General features: G+C 37.2%; 1 protein-coding gene across 1 annotated transcript; it reads left to right on the forward strand.

Moving 5' to 3' along the window:
• The first annotated feature begins 10,591 nt into the window (after positions 1-10,591).
• On the forward strand, positions 10,592-15,890 carry LOC105043634 (QWRF motif-containing protein 7). The gene is given in 6 exon segments (XM_010921255.4): positions 10,592-11,417; positions 11,420-11,718; positions 13,248-13,484; positions 14,060-14,149; positions 14,717-14,824; positions 15,425-15,890. Coding segments are annotated over 6 exon segments (1,134 nt in total). The 5' UTR covers positions 10,592-11,197; the 3' UTR covers positions 15,605-15,890.
• The last annotated feature ends 8,688 nt before the right edge of the window (positions 15,891-24,578 follow it).

The following is a 24,578-nucleotide window of genomic DNA, read 5'->3' on the forward strand; positions in this document are numbered from 1 at the left end:
TCCCCGAGAGAAAAGACTGTTTGCCGTGTGGCCCAGAGCAACTCGGCGGGGCGTCTTTTCGGGTGCCGGTCTTGGGACGCGTCTGTCCCACGACACCCCCTCCGTGCCGTGGCCCGCGGAGGGCGAGTACAGTGGAGACTTTGTGACCCGTTCAAGAGAGCGCTCCAGTGTGGATCTGGTCACCTACCAGTTTTGGTTTGAATCCTCGATGCACCGTGGTTGGTGGCGGAATCCTAACACCAAGCTCTACGTATTTACGCTTGTTGGGTTCACAATTTTATATCAAACAACTTGGCTTTGTTTAGGAGTGCACAATGAAATGGATGCAGTGGCACGTGTTGGAAGGTGGGGAGTTTGGAGTAACGCTCGGTAAAGGTGTATAGCGGTATCAGTTCGCTCGTCTTGGTTTTATTGATCGATGATATCAGTTATCTGTCGTCTCCCGATGTGCTGGTATTTTCTAGATTGTTTCCACTCCATCGATTTCAGACGTCTATCCATATCCTTAATTAGCCTTTGGGGTGCCGGTGGGGTCAGCGTATTGATGCTCTCGACGTCCTCCTTTGTCATTTATAGAGCCTTCAAATCATAGTACTTAAGCTTTATGGAATCCGGCTCTTTTTTTTTTTAAGAGTAAATCAGATTTATTATTATAACAATATAGTGTAAATACAATCATAAAAATAAAAAATAAAATATACACAAAATCAACGGAATATTGCCATAGCAGCCTATAATATAATTCATGTGTGATTGATCATATATGTCCTCATCCAATTTATAGCATTATTAGTTTCTATATGAATATGTATCATTTTTTATAAATATAGAATTACTCCAATTCTCCTATAATATTGAATAAAGGGATAAGAGCTAAAATCTGTAGTTGATAAACTTGATAGCTTTTTTTTTTTTGAAGTCACGTATGTTTATAGACGGACAAATAGCACTACAAATTGAATGGCCATTGTTACTGCTGAACTCCAAAATCAGGTTGAGTTTGGGAAGACCGAAGTGAGTTAAGATCGATTAGATAACTCATGCATCCTAATTGATAGTTGAATTTTAAAAAAAATATTTTTATTTGAGTTTTTTTCGATGATAAACTCTTCGATGCTCAAATTAGTCAGAATTCAAAAACGATGGAAAAGAGAAAAAAAGAGTGAGAGAGCTTGAGGACAATGGAATGGAGTTTGAGAGCCTTATATGGGCGTCGTCTATTTCTCTCTATTTATAGAAGGTTGGTAGTTCTTTTCATGATAAGTAGTACATGTAGTAACTATATACAACAGTTGGTTTGTGGCTTAAGTGGATCGCAATAGCTAGCCATCTTCTTCGGAAGGTATAAATGCCTTAATCATGCAATAATGATTAATCATGCTATTAAATTGTCTATATCCGAGATGCCGAGGTCGATCATATCGAGCTTCTCCATCTCAAATCATCTTGAGGTCAGTCGAAATATTTCTTATATCAGCAAATATGTGGTTGCCATATCAGATTAATGCTATCGACGATATTGTTAGTTACTTCTACTGTATTTATTAATATTTTATTTATTAATTTTTATAGATATTATTTATTTTAAATTAATTTAATAAATTTAATTTTATCAAAAAAAATTTAAACTTATGAAAAACAAAAAAATCCTCGCCAACAACAATATAAGAAGCCTTCGATGTAGCATATAGTAGGTCTTTTCATGTAACACACAACTCTGCCATCGATAACGTATAATCTAATACCATTTATTGCCACCATCAGCATACAGCTAGCACTACTTCCGATAACGATGCCATATGTCTCCAGCAAAATTATCTCTATCCTGAACGATGCCATCAAAATGAGGACTTTTTTTTTATATATTATATTAATTTTTTATCAAACGAGTTACATGTGAATTATAAAATCACATCATTAATTATATGATAAAAAATAATTTATTAAAAAAATATTTTAAATTAATAATAAAAATATATTTATTTATATTTCAAAAATTAATAACAACAGATTTTAATCATCTAATTAAATAAACATAAATAGATTTCAATGTCACCCATTAATGACATAATACTTACATTTAATGCTGAAAGAATGGTTAGATGGGAGAATTCTGATATCTAGCATATGAAAAATTGATTTTAACTCATATTATATTAATGGATGAAAATTTATTGCTGATGTGAATAGTTTATTTGATTATTTAATTATTTTATTATATATATATATATATTAGATCGGCGCAACGTAGCATTGTACGCAATGGAGGAGTTTTCGCGGGCAACTAGAAAAGTATATATATGGCATTCAACTGGTTATACCATGCCAATGTCGGATGGGTAATGATATGCGAGCTCCAGGCACGTTACACTATCTAGTCGTTACTCTTTGGCGTTGCAGGAGGGGTCTCTTAAATCTAAAAAGCAATATATTTTCTAAAGCCCACCACAAAAGGAAAGGCATAACCTTTTCAAGCGGGACATAGAAGGCTCATTTCATTTGGTTCCATATAAGGCTTGCCACAATGAAGCCGACATTACTCTAAATATTTATTTTTTTATAAATAAAAAAATTATCTAAAAATTTATATATTTTTAAATAAATATTTTTTAAATAATATTTAAATAAAAAAAAATTATTCAGATTCTCTTGTATATGAAAAATGATTTCAAAATCTATTACTTATATTTTTTTACATTACTATTTTTCTGGATAAGTTGCTAAAATTTACCCATAATTTTCATAATATTCTTTATACTTTATAGATTTAGAGAAGGTTGATGATTAAGTTATTGGACATTGAATGATGGAAGTATTAGAAATGAAGATGGGATATTTTAAGAATAAAATTAAATATCTATTTTATTGACTGATGAGAAAAATGGTTTAGTCAACCATAAATGGATAAAATTTTCTCTCATTTCATAAGTAAATGCTATATATAAAAAATAATTTATCGATTTTGAAAAGAATGAAAACATAAGTAAGTTGATCGATGAAAAAATTGATTAATTTTTTCATGATATTTATCCATAAAAAAATAGACTCTAAAAAATTTCGAATCACTCTCCTTTTATATTTTTAGTACTCGAAACCTCATGCTCTATGAGTACTAAGATTGGTCAGCCTGATAATCTATATTTCAGCAAGTATAGGGCAAGCTTAAGCTTAGGACTCTCTCCCAATCTCCCCAAAAAAAAGAAGAAGGGTTAGCAATAATATCTCATATTTTAAAATCAAAACCATTAGGTTTGGTAATTAAAAAATAAAATGAAGAATATAAATAAGCTCGGTGCACAGATTATCTCTAATGGGCACCTCTTATGATCGGCACCAAATAATACTATATGTATATATATATATATATATATAGTAGGAGTTGGTCCTTGGATATACCAGAACAATTTCATTTAAAAAGAAGAGAAACTAAGGAGAAGCTTAGACTTTGGTTTCAAAAAAATAAATAAGATATGCAGCAAGTGTTGCTTCTTAGAAGCACCAACACAGCATTATTTAAAGCTTGAGAATTATTATGGCTGAGGTGCAGGAGTACACATCACTTTGGTCCACCTCTCCAAAATATTTTACTGACAGAACCGACCCCGGATAGAGACGCGCCAAGGTAAAGAAGAAGGGAAGAAAGGCGCTCATGAAAGCAAATAAAAGAATGGTCGTTGTGGAGATGCGGAAACAACCACTAAGAGGAGAGGTTGGGGGGTCTGTTCGCACCTCGAATGCGTGTTGAGAGAGACGTTGCCTTCGGATGGCATCCAGCGACTCCAATTACCTACAGCTTGCGGACTCTTCTGCACCTATTGACCAGCTCGTGGATGTGTGACTTTGTCACGCACGCTAACAAAAAGCCACGAGGGCATTAGTAGTGGACCGAGTCGGACTTGGAAATCAAAATAAAATCTTAGCGATCTGGTCGTCGCCGACCATGGCCCCACACCCTCTGCATCAGTTTTATATTACTAATTAATCTTGATTAGTTCTATATTACACAAATGGATGTAAAAAAAAAAAAAAAAAGATTTATATAACACAAATGGAACAAGACCTCACTTTCAATGCCGATCTTTTATTATAAATTGAGATGAGTGACATGCATTTCCGGTGGCATGTACATCTAGTGCGTAGGCACATCTAGTGACATGCACATCTAGTGCACAGATACGACTACATTACATATTTCAATCTCTTGGGAGCTGACTTTAATTTCGGAATCGTACTGTACCTTTTTAACCGAGTAGCAGAGGATGGTACCATCAAGTATTGCTTGGGGCAATTCCATCCGGTCAAATTTCATTACCATAAACTAGTTACTATTGCTAAGTAGACTTACCTCAGTTAGTGTTGTGTTTGTTCTACTAATTAGCATAATTTATTTTATTGATGAGATCTGGTACATCAGAAATGTCTCATCCATCGTGGCACAGACGATCAATGGTAACCCAGCACGCGTCTTCATTGAGAGGTACAAAGTTTTTGACCCGTTAGGCAATAAATGATCGATCGCCCTCAATTTCACTATTTCACTCTTCCGTACAGTAAAATCCGTAATCTCAACAAATCTTGAGACATACAAAGTCGTTATCATCTGACAATCGGAATATATCTCGTGTTTCCTCAGACAACAGATATTCATTTTTTCCTATAAATATCAAACGTTCCAAAATCCTCTAATTAAAGACTTACTTCACATATTTTCTCTCAAAAATTAATTTTATATGAACTAAATCTATTTTTCGACAAAATTCTAAGCAATTCTGATCCTTTTAGAACACATCATACTCTACATGACATCCACTAGACCTCTATCTTCTCTCTCCATCTTGGATGTATTTCACTTCATACTCGACTCCACTGTTAAATTATTTCTGAGAGCTCAGGTCTCTTATGTTTGCTTACGTAACAGATTGATTTAAACATCGAAGGGTCCACCATCATAAAATTCTCTAGCATATAAATTTTTTAATCTTTGATAATTTTACGGGATCTAACTTATGAGGTTGATCAAGAATCGGGTGCCAACACCTCTCTCAGATGTCTCATCCAGTCATGCTGTGACCGTCGTGTTTCCACTGTTTGACTCCAGCTCGACGATCTCAACCAGATCAACTCCTTGGCGGCAACAAGGTCCTTTCACATAAGCCTAGTTAATTGGTATGGTTTTCTATTGCCCAAGCCAACTCATGTTGTGCAGGCATGCCACAATATCCTGTTGACCGACTCACGGAACCACCAACTCGTACCTTTTTTAATGGTAACTCCCCTGTCAAACATGGAGAGTTACGAGAATCCAAGCAGGATTTACAACTCATGATATCGAAGTAGAGAAGTGCATCAATCGTCCGGACTGGCCAAGTTCTAGACTTCCGCTAAATGCTATGTCCACTCCTTGCTGTCAATTAAAGAATTTGTTCTTCCAAATTACATGTCACTATAAATGAAAAGAGACGACCAATTAAGCTGATCATCTGTTAGACTAAAGTACATGAAGATACAAGAAGTTATCATTCATAAAAATGAGCTATGATGATGCTGACGGTGATAACCAACTTGGACTCGTTGCACACAGTCCTGCGGTTAGTGAGACGGCGCTTTCAATGCACGGGCCAATTGCAGACGCTATCTAGATGGAGCCATCATTTTTTTTCCTTTTTTCAATTGCTGGTGCTATTTTCACTCCAGCCATTAAGTTGGAAGAAGTTTTACTCCTATTTTAATTTAAAAAGAGAATAAAAATATCTTAATTCTCTATAATTTAATCCTGACTCTTTTCAATATTATTTAATTTATTTAAAAATAAATTAAAAATAATTTTTTATTTAATTGATTTTTTAAAAAATATTTTTTATTTAATTGTTACTTCATTTTCGATCATGAATCAAATAAATTTAAAAAAAATATCATCATTTTAATTTTTATTTTAATTTATTCTGATTTCTACTACCATCTCAAACCACGACCACGCATTATTTTCTCCGCTAACCGACATGTCTACTTTTCTCAAGAGGAATCGAATGGCAAATACCATTTTCTTGGTTTGAAATTAAATTAAGCCTCGTGGAATTAATTATGAAAACATGACAGGTCGGTAGAAGTTTGTCATTTGCGTTGACTAAAACCAGCCGACTCCATGGCATGTAGAAAAACTGAGCAAGCTTTGGCATTTGTTTTTTTCTTATCATTTTTTCTCACATTCCATATTGTTCAAATGCAGATCCACCAAAACTGAGAAAATAATGCAACAACTGGATTATATATGTCCATTTGTATTATTATTGAGCCATGAGGTGACACAAAACATGAATAGAGCAAACAAACACAGCAATAAAGATCATTTTTTTTTGACATCTTTTATTCGTGATCGAAATTAAAATTATAATCAAAATAAAATTTAAATATTAAAAAAATTAGAATTAAATTTTGAAAGAATGAGTTATTTTTATTTTATTTTATAATTTAAATAAAAATAAGACTCACTCCAATCAGAGAGCTGAAATGAAATTGACTCATTTTATTTATTTTTATTTTTATTTTTATTTTCATTCTGATTTCCGAATCTCTCCGAGCAAACATGATCTGGATCTCTCTGTAATCTATCATGGGCCAAATCACCACCCACATGTGAACTCCCTGCAGCTGTACATTAGCGGTCATATATGACTCAAGTACATATTTTTCGTCCAAAAATATACAATATGAAGTCAAAACCTAGAATTGCGGCGCAACCGTCACATGCAGCAGCAAATAACGCCGCGATCTTCCGCTAATTTTATACCAGGCAGCAGCAGCACAAGAAATAAAGGAGCCAAGATGGATCAATGAGCTATGTTGATACCAGAGAAAAGGAACATTTATCTTTCACCCAAAAAAAAAAAAAATATTTATCAAAATTGTACGTTAAGTATGTTGATTTTATCTAAAACTTTGGTTCTGAAAGGTACTGAAATTGTTCTCTTTTTTTCTGTAAAAAAAAAAAAATAGAGGGAGCCGATCGGATGCATCTACCTCTCTTCTGATCCTAGAATTCCAACTCCCATTAGAAAATATTCGATTCGAAATCGAGTTTGAGTGAATAGACGGTTCTCTCCCTACCATATGGACGAACTCAATGAATGAGTACATCACTCCAGTACTATCAAGGATCAATAGATCAGATATTATTTTCAGACGTCGTACTCGGACTATCAGAATACATTTCATTCGGCAGTCATTTACGTCTTGAAACTGTTCTTTTTGAAAAACGCAAAATGAATACAAGCAAAGAGTAATTTTTTAAAAATAAAATATTAATTAATCATCAATTTTATTTTAAAAAAAATATTGGCCATCAAAATTAGTCTTCCTTATTTCTTCTTTTTCTCTTTTTTTTTTTGATAAAATTACTGGAAATACTTCACTAAATCACGATTGAAATTTATTATAATTTTATTTTTTAAAGTTTTTAAAGTTTTTAAAATTTTATAAAATACCATCTTTGGGTGTCATTAGTAGCATAATATGCTTGATTTTTTGCCTCAATATTAGAACTAATTATCGGCCGAACTTCATGCCTAAACTATGAGCATGTTTAGTTGGAGAAAATTAAACTGTGGAATAAAAAAATAAATGAGTGACTTTTATCCTAACCGATTGATTCGGAGAAAATTTTTTTTTATTCTGGTTTCGAAAGAATAAAAATATATCAATCCTTTCAAATCTACTCCTATTTTTTTTTAATATTTAAATATCATTTTGATTATAATTATGAATCACATACGCTGAAAAATATGGTCATTTCGATTCTTATTCCATCTAATTCGGATAGTAGACCAAACATCTCCCATATTTGACATTTTCTATTCCCAAATTCAGCCCATGATCAGCTATGCCCAATATAAACATATGATAAACTCATCCATGCATGCTTTCAAAATATTGAGATTTTAAAAAAAAATGTCACAAAAGGTATCCATAACAAGACAACTGAGTTCTATGTTTGGTGACAATTAAACAGGGGAAAATATGATAAGCTAGAAACGGACCCGATGATTAAAGACTTTTAATTGGAATGGCGAGTAAAAACCTAGGTTAACTGATAACGGATGGAACGAGAATAGTAATTAGAAAGATGTTGGAGTATTTTATGATTTCCAAATTTTTTTTTTTATGATATTAGAAAAGATATAAATTTTAGGGTTTTATGATTTTAACCAATCCCGTATCGAAATATTTAATGTAAGGAGGTTTGCGTTTAATGAAGTCCGATTGTTTTATATGCAATTTTCATAGAAAAAAACTCTAAAATATTAATAGGCCAATTCAACCACACAAAAAAAAAGAAAACAAAGAAAAAAAAAAAGAGGAAGTGTTGCGGCCAATCGCCTCGTCGTCCGATCGTCGGGGAACGTGCACCTGCAAAAAAGGAAAGTCCACACTGACCGGAGGCGGCTCCGGCGGAGACCCTCCGACGGTCAAATCAGAAAGGTGACTGGGCAACAGTGAAATGAAGACAGAGAGCTCAATCGAGAGAGAGAGAGGAGCGAACCTGTGGATTCAAAGTCAAGAAGTGGCCAGATCCCTTGCACTGTTGCCTTCCCCGATTTATATAGTGGAGCACGGTATGGCGCCGTCATTAATAGCGCGGACAATTGAGGAATTGTCAACTCACTGTAGACTGTCAGAGTCGCCGTAAAAGTGTCATGTCGCCGTGAGGCTGTCAAATCACTAGGGTTGACAATGCCCTAGGCGGGACAATGCTCCTAGGTGGCCGTGCCGCATGTTGCTGTCAGGACTGACAAGCTCTGGCGGCTGTACGGCGATCGGAGGAGTCGATCGACCTTAGGTCGGCGGCCAGCTGAGTGGCGTCGGGTGGAGATTCGGGCCCCTCTGTTGGTCGGCGAGTCTTACGTGAGTCGGCCATCAGACTTCTAGGTTCGGTCGGTCGGAAAAAGTATGCCCGACCGACACATCCTCAGTCGATTGTGGGCCGTTAGTTGGCCGGTGATGGCGTCCGTCGGTCGGTCGCTCCAGCCGTCGGTCGGTCGGTCGGTCTCTCTGGCCGTCGATCGGTCGGTCGGTCCCTCCGACCGTCGGTCCGGCTGTCAGTCGGTCGATGGGTATTCTCCAACAGGAAGGAAGAAGTAGCAACAGCAGCAAGAGGTTAGGAGTATCCCTGTTTTTCAGTTTTTAAGAAGAAGAGAAAGAAGATGAAGAAGAAGAGAAGAAGAAGAATGAAGAAAAAAGAAGGAAGAAGAAATTGGTGGAAAAATGCCTTTCGCTTTCTTTGTTATTCCTTTTTTCCGGCCCCTTTCCTTCCTATGTAGCATGTCAGCAAATGGGACCAATAGCTGGTAATTTGGATAATGGATACCCGCATCTCACAGGATTTGCGGAGGTGCGCCGTGGCGTGCGCTGGGCTTCTAGCGCCTAGACAAAAAGATGCCATCGTTAGCACCTTTTAAGCGCCCAAAGTCCAGCTTCGCTTGCCCCCCTGCACCTTTCAAAATACCTCTCCCACCTTCAAGACCATTCTTTCCACGAGGGCCCTCCATTTTGTCCCCCCAAAGATACCATACTTGACGTAGGCCTCGGCCAGATCACCTTCGACAAACCCAGTAACAGGTGATGCTTCCTGCAACCATTCCTCACAGTTTCTTAACCACGATTTGGGCTTGCTTCGGTGTGTCCAACTAGCGCTTCCATGGTGGGTGGTTCCATGAGATATAATTGGTGAAGGCAGCAGCCCATGCACTTCCCCGTGCCTCCTAATTGAGACTACCACTTATTACGGTACTCCTTTACCTGGTGTCCTGCGGTCCGATTATTACTAGTGGAACCAGGCATATAAAGCCTACGCCACCTCACCCAAAAGCAGCCTTGAACGTTGCCAGAATTCCAGGGATTAATCTTGATCGTTCTTGTAGATGGTCCGGGTCCAACCAAGAGCCAGGCCATGTATGATAGCTCTTTTTTTATTTTGAAGAAAAACACTTTAATTAGGAACACTCTCCTTCTTTTTCTGACCACCAGAGTTGGAAATTTAGGATGAAAACCAACTCTACCATACATAATGGGCCGTAAAGCGATAGCCCATAGTTCTGGTCCAACTTGCACCAATTCAGTCAATCTTAAATTCTTAATGCATACGTCGCAAGTAGCGTCCCACTGCTGGGCATGGCTGAGATCTCAGTTTTCTTCTTCATCTCCCAATCCAAAATCCGCACAAAATAATTTTTTTTTTTTTATGCCGGTATTTTCTTTTCCTTTAATTTGGAACGTTTGTTACGTTAATCTATCATATGTAATAACTCATGAATCATGATGAGTGTCACTGATATCATCAAATATGCAATTATGGAAAGCAAGTACACATCCTAAAACAAATAATAGCATCGGCAAATCTTTAATTGAAGATGGGATGGAGGTGTCAGTCAAGAGGTTTGAGAGTGAGAGCAGGACCAAAGTCTCTGAACAAGCGTAGGAACTTGGTCAGAAAACTCACGTCAAACTTATTAAAAACATCAAATGCAACTTTTTTACCACTTTTCTGAAAAAAAAAAAAATCGATCATTTAAATTTTTCTTCTTTTCCTCCCTCCTATTTGGTTCATCGTTCAAATTAATGCTCTTTTATTCCCAAATGGAAGAAAAGAAAACAGACCATGCAGCAATTCCCAATACAATGTGCCACCACTTAGATGGACCACAATGGCACGAAATAAAATCTTCCACTATCTCTTAACGTAGGATACACTCATTGAGTTATGCCGGGCTTATGAAGGCAACAACATTCCCATGTCACATTAATTAAACAAAACAATATCCCTTCAAGTAAATCCAAAAGCTTAGCACAGAGAACTATTCCTCCACTCCAGCCTTAATTTTCTAGGTACGGAGATTGGAACCCCCCATCCCGTTCCATGTCCCATTGAAAACGAGACTCCAGCTCTTCTCAACTTTGACATCGTTCTCCCTCAATTACAGCAACGTGCGCTCTTCTCCTAATTGACCCGTTTAGGTCGTGGGGCACCCGTCCTCACCTACCCTCCGACGTGCCCCCCCCCAGTCATAGCCCCATCCCCTCTCTACCTTGTGTCACCTTAATTTCCATTAAGGCCTTAGACCCGATGTCGTAAATATAGTGAACGCTAGGGGTAATTGGGTACGTTTATCGTAATATAAAGCGCCCCGAACCTCTCCCGTCCGAAATGCCGCGCGAAAACAGAGGGAGAATGGAAGCCCACAGGCCGCTGTCGCCGCGCCTCCACCGCAGCCGGAGCGTAACGCCGAGGCTCTGCCACCTGTCCGCCACTGAGAACCCGCCCTTATCTCCCAACCTCGCCCGCCCCAAGTCTGCCTCCAAGTCCCGGCCATCGCCGTCCCCCGACGCCGCCACCACCCGCACCCTCCCCAAGGAGAACCGCGAGGGCTTCTCCCCCCGCCAGCCCCCGAAGCCTGTGAGAGATCGAGGAGGGTGGTGGTGCGGCCCTTCTCTTCGGTCCCCTCGGCCTGGGCGCTCTCCCCGGGCCGCTCGCCGCAGGAGTCGCCGGAGAGCAAAGGGAGGGGCAGAGTCGGAGGTGTGCTGGGGTTGTTTAGGAGGAGGAAGGAGCCGTCGGCGAAGGAGGAGGCCGCGCACCAGCTCAAGATGCTGACGGCGAGGCTGCTGCAGTGGAGGTTCGCCAACGCGCGAGCGGAGGCGGCCATGGAGAGCGCGAAGTTTAAAGCCGAGGTGAGAGCCTGCGGGGCGTTGGTAGAGCCGTGGGATTTGCTGTTTGGGTTCTGGACAAGTGGAATTTGCTGCTTGGCGAGTCATCGCCGTACGTTTGCTTGGATCCTCTTTGTAGGGCCACGCGGCGGGCAATGGAGCATAATCGTGTATGACGTGTACTATTATTGGGGACGTAGGGGATGCTACCGCGCGCGTTTCGTTCACTAATTCTTCCGCGTATCCTCCACTATCTACCATTTCGTAACAGATGGGCGGTGGACTGGACGAGCAGCAAAAAATTGCTGTCCAGAACCCAAGAGCAAAATTGCCTTGGACGAATTCGGGTCGCTCAATACACAGTGGGCTTTGACATTCGTATCTCTGATATGATTAGGGGAGCCGGCTTATGAAACGAAGTTGAGTCTCTAGTTTATGACGAGAGATCGTTTTTTGTTTAGTAGGTGATGGGTTGGTATATTCGAATGGACCCAAAGTATTTTATATTCACCATTTTCAAATTCTGTCAATTAGATATGTATATATTTTGATCATTAATACACATACAACAAAATTTATAAAATTAATTAATAGTTTTTTGTTAAACAAAATTAATTAACCATCTATAGCCTATAATATTGCTTATTAGTTGCATCTCTTTTTGTCCTGAGTGTGGTACACAGAATCATATTATGATGATGCTGTCTTACTTTTAAATCTTTTCAATTTCTTACATGCTGATTTCTAACATTTGAACAAGAATCCTGGAGAATTTTTTTTTTTTAACAAAATTTTTGGAGCATTTATTGCCCAAACGTTGTTGCCATCTAACTGCTATTTTCGGTTGTCATTCAAAGCCTATTACGTTGCCATTTGAAACATATAAACTAGTCTTTTTTCTTTAGGAACACGTGAAAGCATAAGTTATTGTAATTTATTTTGAGCATGGTTCCCGCTAAAACTTATTATGGGGTAGGTCTGCGTCGCCATCAACTCATATATTTAACATACAACTAGCTAGATTCTAGAAGTTAAATTCATATACAACCAATAACATGGGTTTAAATAGATTCCCCCTATAGGAGGCTGTCATTTGGAAGCTCTTTTACAAAACACATTTCATATTACAAGATATCCCCCCCACCCCCAACACCACAAAAAAAAAAAAGTAGCTAATATAATTAAACTTCATAATGAAAAAAAAAAAAAATATATGCAATAAAAAAAAAAACTATATTCTTTTCATTTTTATTTCATAATTTAATGCATATTAAGCAATTTAACCCATTCTCTTTTTCTCCAATGTTGCACCTCCTATATTAAACCGTGTGAGTGTAATTAATGAGAAAAATCATCTGCGTGCTCGAGTCCACACAAGACACCTCAAATTTTTTGTGTGAACTCCATGTACAAGGGAATGGTATAGGGTACAAACCTGGATGGAAATGGTTCTATCTGCCAAAACATTTAGATTAGCTTTTTTTTTTTTTTTTTTTTGGGAAAATCTCAGCTTAAAACTCACAATCAGTAATCCATATGCTTCTTCTTTGCAGAAGAAATTGTTCTATGCATGGTTGAAAGTGAATGAACTGCGGAATATAGTAGCAGCCAAGCGGATCCTGATTCAAAGACGAAAACACAAGATGAAGGTGGCCCGAATCCTTTACCCTCAAATCCATCTCCTAGACCAATGGGAACCACATGCCAAAAGACACTTTGAAGCTGTTGCTGCGTTAGGGAGGGTCTTGGGGACCATATGCCTTGCACTTCCCTTGACCGAGGGTGCACAGGTATGTAATTTGATTGGTCTAAAGAATTTTCTAATATTATACAATATGTTAGATTAAAATCTTAAATAACTTACTCAAATTTAAAAAAGACCTGCTTTTTCTTCATCCACCAACCAAACTGAATTCAAATTATTTAAAGTGTAGATCTTGCCAGGCGTGAGCTTCTTTTAGAATTTTAAATCACTTGCTTCTGGGCCCAATCTTATATTCTTTTGTTCCCTGGCCCAACTCCTCATTCTGCAAATTATTTGAGGTTTATCTCCGTGTATGTGAGAGAAAAAGAGCTCTTATAATTAGCATTTTAAGTTTAGACCAGGTCAATAACATCTGGGGTAAGTCGTTTCGATAATTGCATTCCTATTCTAATTCCTAAACTCTATAATGGAGAATACTATATGTTTCCATCCATAGATTGTGACATTGCACCAAGAAAATATTATCTGTTATTATATGGGCTGAAGTTTAGTCACTCAATAGGAAGCATGGCTACTACTGGTAAAATTTTCATTTCCTTGTTGTTGTTGCTGATGCTGCTGTTTGACAGGAATTTGTCTATTTTTATCTGTTCTGTGCAGGCCAGCATGATCTCTGTACGTAGATATACTTGTGTAGCAATGGACATTATGAGAGAAATAGAAGCTAACTCCAAGATATTTTATTCCAAGGTTTGGCTTTCCTTCTCTTAATTATTTCCTATCTTTAGCAAATAATAATGTCTTTAAGACTACATATCCCATTATTTTTCTTAAACATCCAATCTTGCATGCATTATGCATGTGGTCTCTTGGTTACAGTAATCAAGTCATTATCTTTGCTTTTCTTTTCTTTTTCTTTTTTAAATAACAATCTTCATTTATAGAAATGCAAGGTGATTGCTAGCACTCAAAGTGTTTGTTGCCATTAAAGGTGTTTGTCAGCACTAAACGTTTTAACCTACAACTGCAAGACTAACCACGAAAGTTTATTGAGATTCTATTTTGTTTATGGGTAAGTATGAGATGACAGTGAGATTGGGGCTCCTGTCATCTCATAAAGTAGTTGACATCCCTTCCTAAATCGAACTCGACATAAAGTTGTTAGTTTCTTAATTTATGTAAATCATCTATAATGAAAATTTAGCAAGGATGCTTGAATTTTTTTCTTACATGATTTAATCTTCGGCTTTTATCTTAAGTCACGGTTTGTTGTTATGTTGCCTTTTCTCACTCTATTGTCTTAACTTTTTCAAGCAGGTTGAGAATATAAACTCTATGCTTTGCGAGCTAACCAGTACAATACAGCAAGAAATAGAAGGTCTGGAGGAACTAATGAAGATTAGTAAAATGATCACTTCACTAGAGGTCGGTTATTTTGGTTGTTATAACGTAGACTTTGGTAATTTGGGACCAATTACAAATTTATGTTTTTTTATGAGTAATTACTTCATGCATCTAGTTAATGTTTTTTCAATCAAAATAAGGTTCAAAACTTCTTATAACTAATAAGTATGAAAAAACATCAGTAAAATCAGGAATTATTTCATGAGACATGCAGATCTAATTGTCCTACCTTTATGAGTCTCATAACATAATATCTAAGTCTTTTCAAATTATCATGTATATGGAGTAACGCTCGAGGCAAAAATCAGTGAAATGATTCATTGCATTTGAGTTTACCAAGCATATATGTTCTTTCATTAAGATAAACCATATTTTGTTTTTTAAGTACGAGTCTAGTTCATTACATAGCATTAACCTGCAATCAATGTGGTTCCAGAAAAATCTAGGTCTTCCTAAAATTCATGTTTTGTGGTTAGCCATCTTATATAATGATTCAATACAATTGTTCTTCCTTTTATTTTATTTTCTTTTTGGTGGGTGGTCATTGTTTTTAAGTTTATCCTTACTTGAATCCAAAATCTAAATTTTCACTAGTTATTGACTCGAATTTTCCCTCCACAGATGCAAGAAACAAGCCTTAGAGCAAACATGATTCAAGCAATGAAAGAAAAAGAACAAGGCAGTGGTTATCTCGACTATGAGCTAGTGCTTTACACAAATAACTTTCACATTGATATCAATCCAGTGAAAGGATTCCATGATTGGAACAAGTTTCTGACTCCCTTGTTGCAGGCAAACTAAGGTAGAATGACAGATGGGGAAAGTAAATGATTGAATAGGATATTTAATCTTATACATTATGAAGCAATTGTACAATAGAAGTCCTCCAAATATTACAAATTTTGGAGCAGTATATTTATGATTGTTTTGTGGGATTTAAGCCCCGGCTCTTGCATATTTATCGATTTCAATTGTAGACATGCCTTCTGATTGAAAAAGATTGATTGGGTTAAATTATCGCAACAAGTTGTATTGGCATTATAAAGCATTATAAATAAAGGATTATGTGGTTCAAGTGGTGTTCTTCAACATCCAACAAATATCATTTTTCTTTTTCGGGTGATGAGCTATGTTTGGTGGTTTGATTAAGGAAGCTAACTCGAGGAACATGTTTATTGTCAAGTAATAAGTTAATGGTGATACACATTTTTTGACTTAACCAATTCTGCTACTGAACTTGCTAAATGGTAAGAGGAGACCAATAGATTTGCTCTTCTAGCAGTATGATACTGTACATGACCATCCAAAAGGAAGCACAAAAGAGACATTTTTTTAAAATATTCAAATCATACAGGATTACAGTAGTCCTATTAGAGGGGTTTTTTTTTTTTTTTTTAATTTTTTCGAGAATAGCAGGTTTTGAAATTTAGAAAACCCACACCTTTCCTGAGACAACCAACTAGGCCAGAACCATACGGTTAATTTCAGAATGAGCAATGCTGTGGTAACTCGGAATAAGTCTTTCAGCATTCTTGTTGCTTTGGCACAATTCACAAAGCAAATACAAAGCAAGCAATGACAATTCCAACCTCATGCCAATCTCTCTCTCGCAAATTGGATTCTTGTTCTGAGACCTTCCGTCCCCTCCCCAGCAAGAATTGTTCTCAACAGTCTTCATAAACCCAAGTGTTAATGGAGCAGAGAACTGCGACCGCTGCTTTTGCTGTGGACTTTGATAAAAAACATCGCCCATGTTTACTCTTGGTGTTATGGCAACTCTTCTTTTGCCCTTCATCCCAAACTCTTCCTAATTTTCGAATGCCTGTTTGAAAGAGGCGACAAAATCGCAAGACTGGCGAACTTCAGGAAGCTATGTCTCTTTCGTGCGTTTCATCGAACACTTGTTGTGCTTTGCAACACTACCACTCTTTTCAGTCTTTGGCTCCTTGCACTTCCCTTCTCCATCCCGCCGCATGCGAGGATGACAGAAGCGGGCGGGGCCCAAGGTGGTCGGTGGAGGTTGCGACCGCCGGAACGTCAGGATGGGAGATGGAGCCGCTTCGCACGTGCCCAACTAGCAGGCCATACACGCGGACACCGATTAGCTCATGGTCTGTTTCGTTACAGATACGAAATGCAAATGTCCACATACATTCCTCATGCGGATTTTCGCCCTTTCCGCCTAGATATTTTATGAGGACTTCTCTATATTCAATGAACAAATATCGGGATACTATTTCATAAAAACATTATTTGACGCATGCAAGTCCCTGTAAAAATCTGCCTCTAAGATGATATTTGATGTATTATACAAATAATATTGCTATGATAATATGATTATAGAGAGAATGTGATTATCTGATAAAATTATAAGAAATTCTATATTGCAGTGTTTGGTACGTACAGTAATATTATTGTAAAACTATAAAGAATCCTATGTTACAGTATTCGATATACAATTTAGATTACATGAAATATAAACTAAATTTTTCAAAATACTTCTATCATTGTTTGTTGATTATTATCTATTTTTTAAAAGGACAACTTAATTTTGAGATCAATCTTTTTTGTGACCTCACTCACTATATTTTTTTTTTATTTTCACCAACTGAGACTGTCCATAATTTATTTTGATTTATTTTGATAAAATATTTTGATCCTAAAATTATCTTATTGTAAAATTACAGGATTGTAAGATTACATACAATTATACAGCCATCTCTCCTTATGCAATCAGAGTATTATTTTTTAAAATAATACTATATTATATATAATATAATATTATTTATAAAAATAATAAAAAATTTAATATGCTCAAGCACAAAAGAGATTTGAGACCTTACGGCCAAACGTTGGGATATTTCTGTGCACATGTCCGCGCATGACGACGTAGGACCGGTGCATGGGACCCATAACGAAAGCACTCCCTTGTGGGTCTCTCATCTCGTCACTCGATAAACATCGGGTGGTTGAAGCAGGAGTGCATGACCCCGTGTCAACGGAGTGGGTTTGGCGTCTTTCTTCATATTATATCAATTCCCATTCGTCGGTGGAGATCTCACGTTATGTTTTAAAAAGTTCCTTTTCAAATCTGAGTCTCAAAACATATAATTGCCATTGGTTATATACATTAATGCTCTTAGTTCACTTCATGGGAACATCTTCTCCGGCACCATCTTCTGCTGGTTTTGGGCTTTCTACACCGCTGTCGTCATCTTTCTTAGGCCTACAGTGGTTGGTTCAAATGGGCATCTTCTCACATTAAAGATAGTTGGTTTTGTTCTCCCTAGACCTATTGTAATCATCTTCTGTTATACCTTTGGGTCCATCTTTTGGTCTGTCTACTTTGTTCTTGTACTTACACTGTTTTTCAGTGAATAAAGGCTTCAATTCATTTCTAAAAAATATGGAGAATGGCGTCTCGCAGCTTAGCACTCATCTTGGCTGGGCCGTGGTCTTTCCGGACCGATTCCATCCAGGGAAAGGACAATTGGACCTAAAAATTGTCATGCTGGGCCAAACAATCGAGTGCCCAATTTATTATGAGATATTTGGTCCACAATCAAAATCGAAATAAGAATAATTAAATTTTTTAAAATATTTGATTCGTGATCAAAATCGAAATAAAAATTTAAATCCTTAAGAAAGAATAAAGATCCAATTTTAGATAGATTGAACCATCTCTTCCCATCTCAGAATTAGAATACGATTCCTTCTAACTAAATAATTAGAATGGGAGTCATCATTTTCATTCCAACTCTAATTCTCTTTAATCAAACACCTCCTAATTCCCATTCCATTTCTAATTCTCTCCAATCAAACATCTTCTAAATTCAAATACAGACCCATCCAATCCAATATTTATGGTCAGCTAATCATCCCGCATATTGGGAATAAAAAAAAAAAAATGGCAACTAACGAAACCATGGTCCATGGGTCTTCCCTCTGGTATTTCCATCCAAATTTTTTTTTTTTTTTTTTGTTTTGTTGATAACACCCAATCCTTATCTTTGATGAAATCCGTTTCATCATATCTCGAAAATAAAACTCTATCAGGCTATTTTCCATCCATGAATCTACCATGTCTCATAATCTATCACGAAAGGAATTTTTTTTTTTCACTTCATTTTAGAGAATCCTAATATTCTTTTTTACGTATCATCTAGAAGATTCATGAGCTACATGTGCGTGCGTGCACCTTCATCGAACTCTCGGTTTTGGTGGTGCCTATAGATCCTATCCTCCTAATCCTCTATGCTCGTCAAACCGCTATATTTTTTGAGGGACGCACACCGTAGAAAATATCTCGGGGCTCAGGTCCGACCCCATCTTTTCCACTAAAAGGAAAAGCAGGCGGCTAAAGGAGATAATGATCGGTGCCAGAAGGAAGCAGGTAGAAGTTTATCATTTACTTTCTCTTGAATTTAAGCATATATGTGTCTCTTTTATTCTTCTACTTTCCAAATTTATGATATTTTTTTGAGTCACCTTGAAATTGGACCCAACAATGAACAACATGTACATTTTTATGAGTTTCGTGCATATAGTGTTTTAAAATTAGCGTTTAAAAAGGAACAAATACATTTATAATATCATTTAACAATAACTACACCTAGCTACCATCCAAGCTTATTCAAATAATCAAAACTATCACCAATAATCATGTACTTAGTGGTAGCTTTTATCCATATTCCTTTTTATCGATTTTTAATTTATTCAAAATTTTGTAGAATGTCTGAAAGCGCAAGTTGTTAGCACTTTTTTAAAGCATTAATCTTATTTCCTTTTTGTGTACCAATTTATATTAACTCTTTCTTAATAATTCAATAATATTTTTTGAATAAATATAATTTTAATTAATTAAATACGGATAATTAATTTAAAAGCTTAAAATAATTGCGAGTCTCGGTTTAGGTGGAATCAGAGCAAATTTAAATGGCATCAAGTTTCAGCAGCATGTGCATCACCAGTGCAAAAATTGTTGCGCATGGGTTGATCTTGAAGCAAACTTCCATGATAGGTTATCCCTTCTTTCTTCATCTCTTTTCTACCTTTGAATGATAAAAGGCATGAAATAATCACCCTTTAACACACATCTAGGTACCCAACCAAACTGCTTGGCTAGGGAGTGGTTTAGAGTCGGTTCAAAGTGGACCAACTTTGATCCACCTCCAAACTGCTTAATTTGCCAACGCTAGCAGTTGGGATCTTTGAGAGGGTATACCCATCGAACCACTTGGTTTTTCGAACTATAGCTAGCACAAAATGGAAGTCTTAACTTTTGGCCTGGCGTACAAATTACATGCACTTTTCCATAAACAAGTCTACCTAGGATTATCAATGAGCTTCAAGCACGCGTGTGCCAATCCTTGTTGCAGATGTTCAGCAACCAAATAATCGAAACACATGAGAAAAGTTTGCAAAACAAGTATATATATATATATATATATATATATATATATATCTTGTTCCTGAAATAAACTAATATATTACAAGGAGTACTTGAAAGAAGGTTTTAACATCCAAACGAATTGTCCGTGCATTAAAAATCTGAGAACCAACTTTCTCTGAAATTTTGGATGCTAAACTTACTTCAGTTGGTGATTGTAGCAACCTAAAGGGGCATCTATGTGAAATGAGGGCGATGAAGGGGAGAGAGGGAGTTGCTGCTCATGTTTTGGAGGGGAGCATGGAGAGCCTGAGCTAATGCATCTACGACTCCAGATGGTCCTTAAACAAAAGGATGGATGAGCTTTTTGATTAGGTCTAGGAGGGAAGCACTATAAGGTCACTCTTTTTATAAAGAATCTTTACTACTTTATTGTTCTTTTGGTTTCTTTTCTTTCTTTTATATTTTTTAATATTAAGAGCACGCTAGCACAGAGAAAAGCTAAAAGAAGAGAAACAAAAGCAAGAGAACATATGCGTGTGTGATGCGCGTTCACGGCAGGAAGTTCTTTTTCCTTTCATTGCAACCTGGACCTTATGAGATCCTATCAACCTACTTGCGCCTCCATAATTAATAAGGCAGAAACTTCATAAACTGTATTAGTAGACTATGACATGCATGCAAAATATGAGAACAATAGGGTTAAGAGAAAGGAGAAAAACAACTAAACAAGTAACTAGATGAACATTTAAAAAAAAAAAAAAGGGAAATGAAACATAACGAGACACGCAAATAGAAGCTAGTAAAATGAACAAGGTAATGAGTTAGTCCAGTTTTAATAGAGGAAGTATAAATAAACAAGGAAAAAAAAGGAAAAAAAAAAAAAAAAAAGAAAAGAAGAAAAGAAGAGAGTAAGGGAAAGTTAAAAAAAAAAGAGGAGGGGGGCGGTGGGGGAGGGGAAGGCAGGGATGCATGAATCTTTGTTGTGTTGATATTTCCTTAGGCTTGGAAGAAAGTCCGAGCCTCGAAGACTAGGGCTGTAAACGGATGGACCTTATGTACTCTCCTTGACGGATACCTTTTTCTTGTTGGGGTATCTGAACTTGGAAGGGGTGGTGGAGATGAGGAGCATCCTAGGGCTGTCAAGTTTTGGTGCTTTATTTTAGGCTTGGATTTTCTAGAGAGGGCTAAGGATCGATGCAAAGGCTTGGGTGGTTCCTTCATGAATGGTGGGTTAGAAGGAAAGATTGGTTGGAGTCAACCCTTCAATGAAGAAGAGTTGATTAAATGGACAAGGTTGAGATGCATGTAGAGCTAAGATTTTGTCTTGTAAGATGAAAAATACATGGGCGAGATACTAGGAGTTCTTAAAGCTCATGGAAGAGATATGTTTAAGAGGGTAGGAGAGGAGACGACCACATTCTAACCGTGACAACTAAACTAATGGACTGATTTGCTCTTTTAAAATAACGGGTGAGCTAAGGTGACGAGTATATATTTAATTTCACCTGGAGATAAGACTGAGGTGAAGACTGACCAAGAAATAAGAGAGCGCATGAGAAAAAGATAAATGAAGAGCAGGATGTCATGTACTTAGATGGCAAAATAGAGATGGGTGGAAATGAATAAAAAAATATAGGTTATAATTAAACGAAAAAAAAGATATTATTGGTGTGAGGCTAGCATGTAGAAATTGTTTATTAATTTGGATTACCTATGCGGGCCAATGGGTTGGCTATGGTTGGAATTGGTTAACCATACATGGCTTGGGCTTGGTGTCGTTACGGGTAAGCAACGGTTTAGTTACATGGCTCAAGCGGGACAGAAACCACGGCCGGCCTAAAACCCAGCTCACCGAACCAAGGTTTCGGTTTTATTATTTCCCATGACGCTGGGTTAAGTGAGGAATAGCTATTCCAGGCGTATCTGTTTATTGGTAGAACAACTATTTCAAAGGAGGTTAAATAACTTTATTTCTTATAAACCAAGTACTGTTCTCGTTCCTAAACTTTTTTTCTTCATATAAATCCATCAAATCTTGAGCCTAGAATTATTTCTCTCGTGATTTTTTTTAAAAAAAATATCAGCCAAAAGGATAACCTTTTTCATTCTACATCGTCTTATTCAATGAATGCGCAGCTCAATATAAAATCTCTAGTATTCCATGCTTAACAAGAAATATAACAGATATTAACAAAAGATCAGCAATTTTTCTACATTGCGGAGAGACAAAAGATCTTAACAAGATAAGGACAGATATTCTTCTAGTATTCCATGGTAAAAATTAAGAGGATGATGGAAATTTTTTTTTTTAAATCCGAAAGAAAAAGATTCTTTGAGATTTATTATAACATTTTTCCAAAAAGAAAAAAGAAACGAAGTCTAATAAAGTCTATATACAACAGACTGAAACAACCTCACTCACTACCTTATTTATTCGCTGAGCACCCTCCACAATTCGATCCACACACTAAAAATCCAATGATCCCATCAAGAAAGAAGCACCATCCCACCTCAACTCAAAAAAAGGGACCAGAACTTAGAGCGCAAGCATGGCGAGAGCATTCAGCATCTCTTCATTAGCTTGCAGCTGCATCCCAAACGGCCGGTGATCGGCAATGGCCCGCTCGTGGAACAGCCGGAGAGCTCTCTCCCACCTTCTGTCGCTCCGCGTCGACGCACCGTAGGCGGCGGCGTCGGCGAAGAAGATGCGGTGGAGGCGGAAGAGGAAGAGGCGGAGGGAGAAGGCGAGGTCGGTGCAGGAGGTGGGGAGGCGGGTCGCGAAGGGCAGTTTGAGGGCGAAGGGCCGAGGAGGGCGGCCAGGAGCTGCCAGTTGCTGTGGCCGCCGGCCAGCAGCTTCAGCTTGCCTATCGCCACCACATGCACTGCCATGGAATTAATTAATCGAGGGAACCTCCCTCCCTTGTTGGATATGAGCGTTGGGGGTGGGGTGGGGTCATGTAGTAGGTGGAATGGGAACGAGTGATAGGAGGACCGATGAGAGGATGCTTGCCATGAAGCCATCATGAATCAAGTTGTATGGACGGAGTTGCCCTTGTACCGGAGGAAACGATTTTGTTGCGAGACCGAGGGATATGATTCCAATTGAACCAAGTTGCACCTGACAAAGGCGTCCATAATAATATCTGTGTCAGGCGACAATTTTTCTAATGTGCAGTCTCACCATGAACAAGAAAAGAGCTCAGGAGACAGGCGTTTCATGTATGGTAAAAAAAATAAATAATGTAGAAGAAATAGTTTCTTTAATGGGCTTGATATTGGCATTTGAGCTAAATATTACTATTCATATTAGATCTTATATTAAGTGCCAAATGTTTGATGATATTTTGATCATATTTTTCATTAATGAGGTTAATTTGATCAATATATTCTTGGGTTGATTATCATGTAAACTATTACATTCATAATTTTTTAAGGAAACGACGGAAAAAATTATCAAGCCGGTGCGGGATTTAATGTTAAGTAATTTTGGAAGTACAAACAAATGATTTTAAAAAATTGGTTCACGACGAGAGAAGCCTCTCTTTTGTTTTTTGTTTTATTTTATTTTATGTGTGTGTTGTGTGCAGAATTAGGATATCATGTAGCATTCTCCTTAAATTAGGAGAAAAATATTTTATTTTATAAATTAAACCCAACAATTTTACCAGAATTGCATTCAAAAGCTTTTCTTATCATATCTAAATTGCAAAGAGATCCTTAAGTTTTCCTCTGCATATCATAAAGAAATTATTACTTTAAGGGGCCGAAAGGCATTTTGGATGTTTTTATGATTGAAATGCCCTAGAATTTAATATTAGGAATGGGGTCGTATTTCTTTTCTTCTTTCTTTCCTATTTCTGGTTTTCAAATTTCGACTAATGAAGTCTGATAGGCCAATATTATTATCTTTTGTGTGGTAGCTAATACCATCTGCATCGGCCTTGAACGTAAGTGTATCAATAGAATGATCTCCACCTTCAATGACATCATCATCATTATCATTGATGACATTGCTATCCTTGCAAACTTTCAGGACATTGTTTAGAATGATAAAAATCACCATCATCTTCATCCTTGTTGATGTCCTCATTTGCCACTTTCTCTCCCTCCTTTTTAATGTAATTTATTTGACTATTGTCTTCAACAACTTTCACCACATTATCAAATCTTCCATCCTTCTCAACCATTTCAAGCATGGCTCCCTTATGAAGTATGTTGCCACCTCTCTCAATAGCAAAGTTGTTAGCTAATACTCTTTACTCTCTTGATGTCAATGCCATTCCTCCATCGTCGATCTTGATGATGTCGAGACTATGAGAAGCTTGGCACTACTGTTATTAACATCAAGTTTGTCAATAGCCTCCCCATTGATAAGAAGACTAG

This window comes from Elaeis guineensis, chromosome 4 (assembly GCF_000442705.2).
Source record: "Elaeis guineensis isolate ETL-2024a chromosome 4, EG11, whole genome shotgun sequence".
Taxonomy (NCBI): Eukaryota; Viridiplantae; Streptophyta; class Magnoliopsida; order Arecales; family Arecaceae; genus Elaeis; species Elaeis guineensis.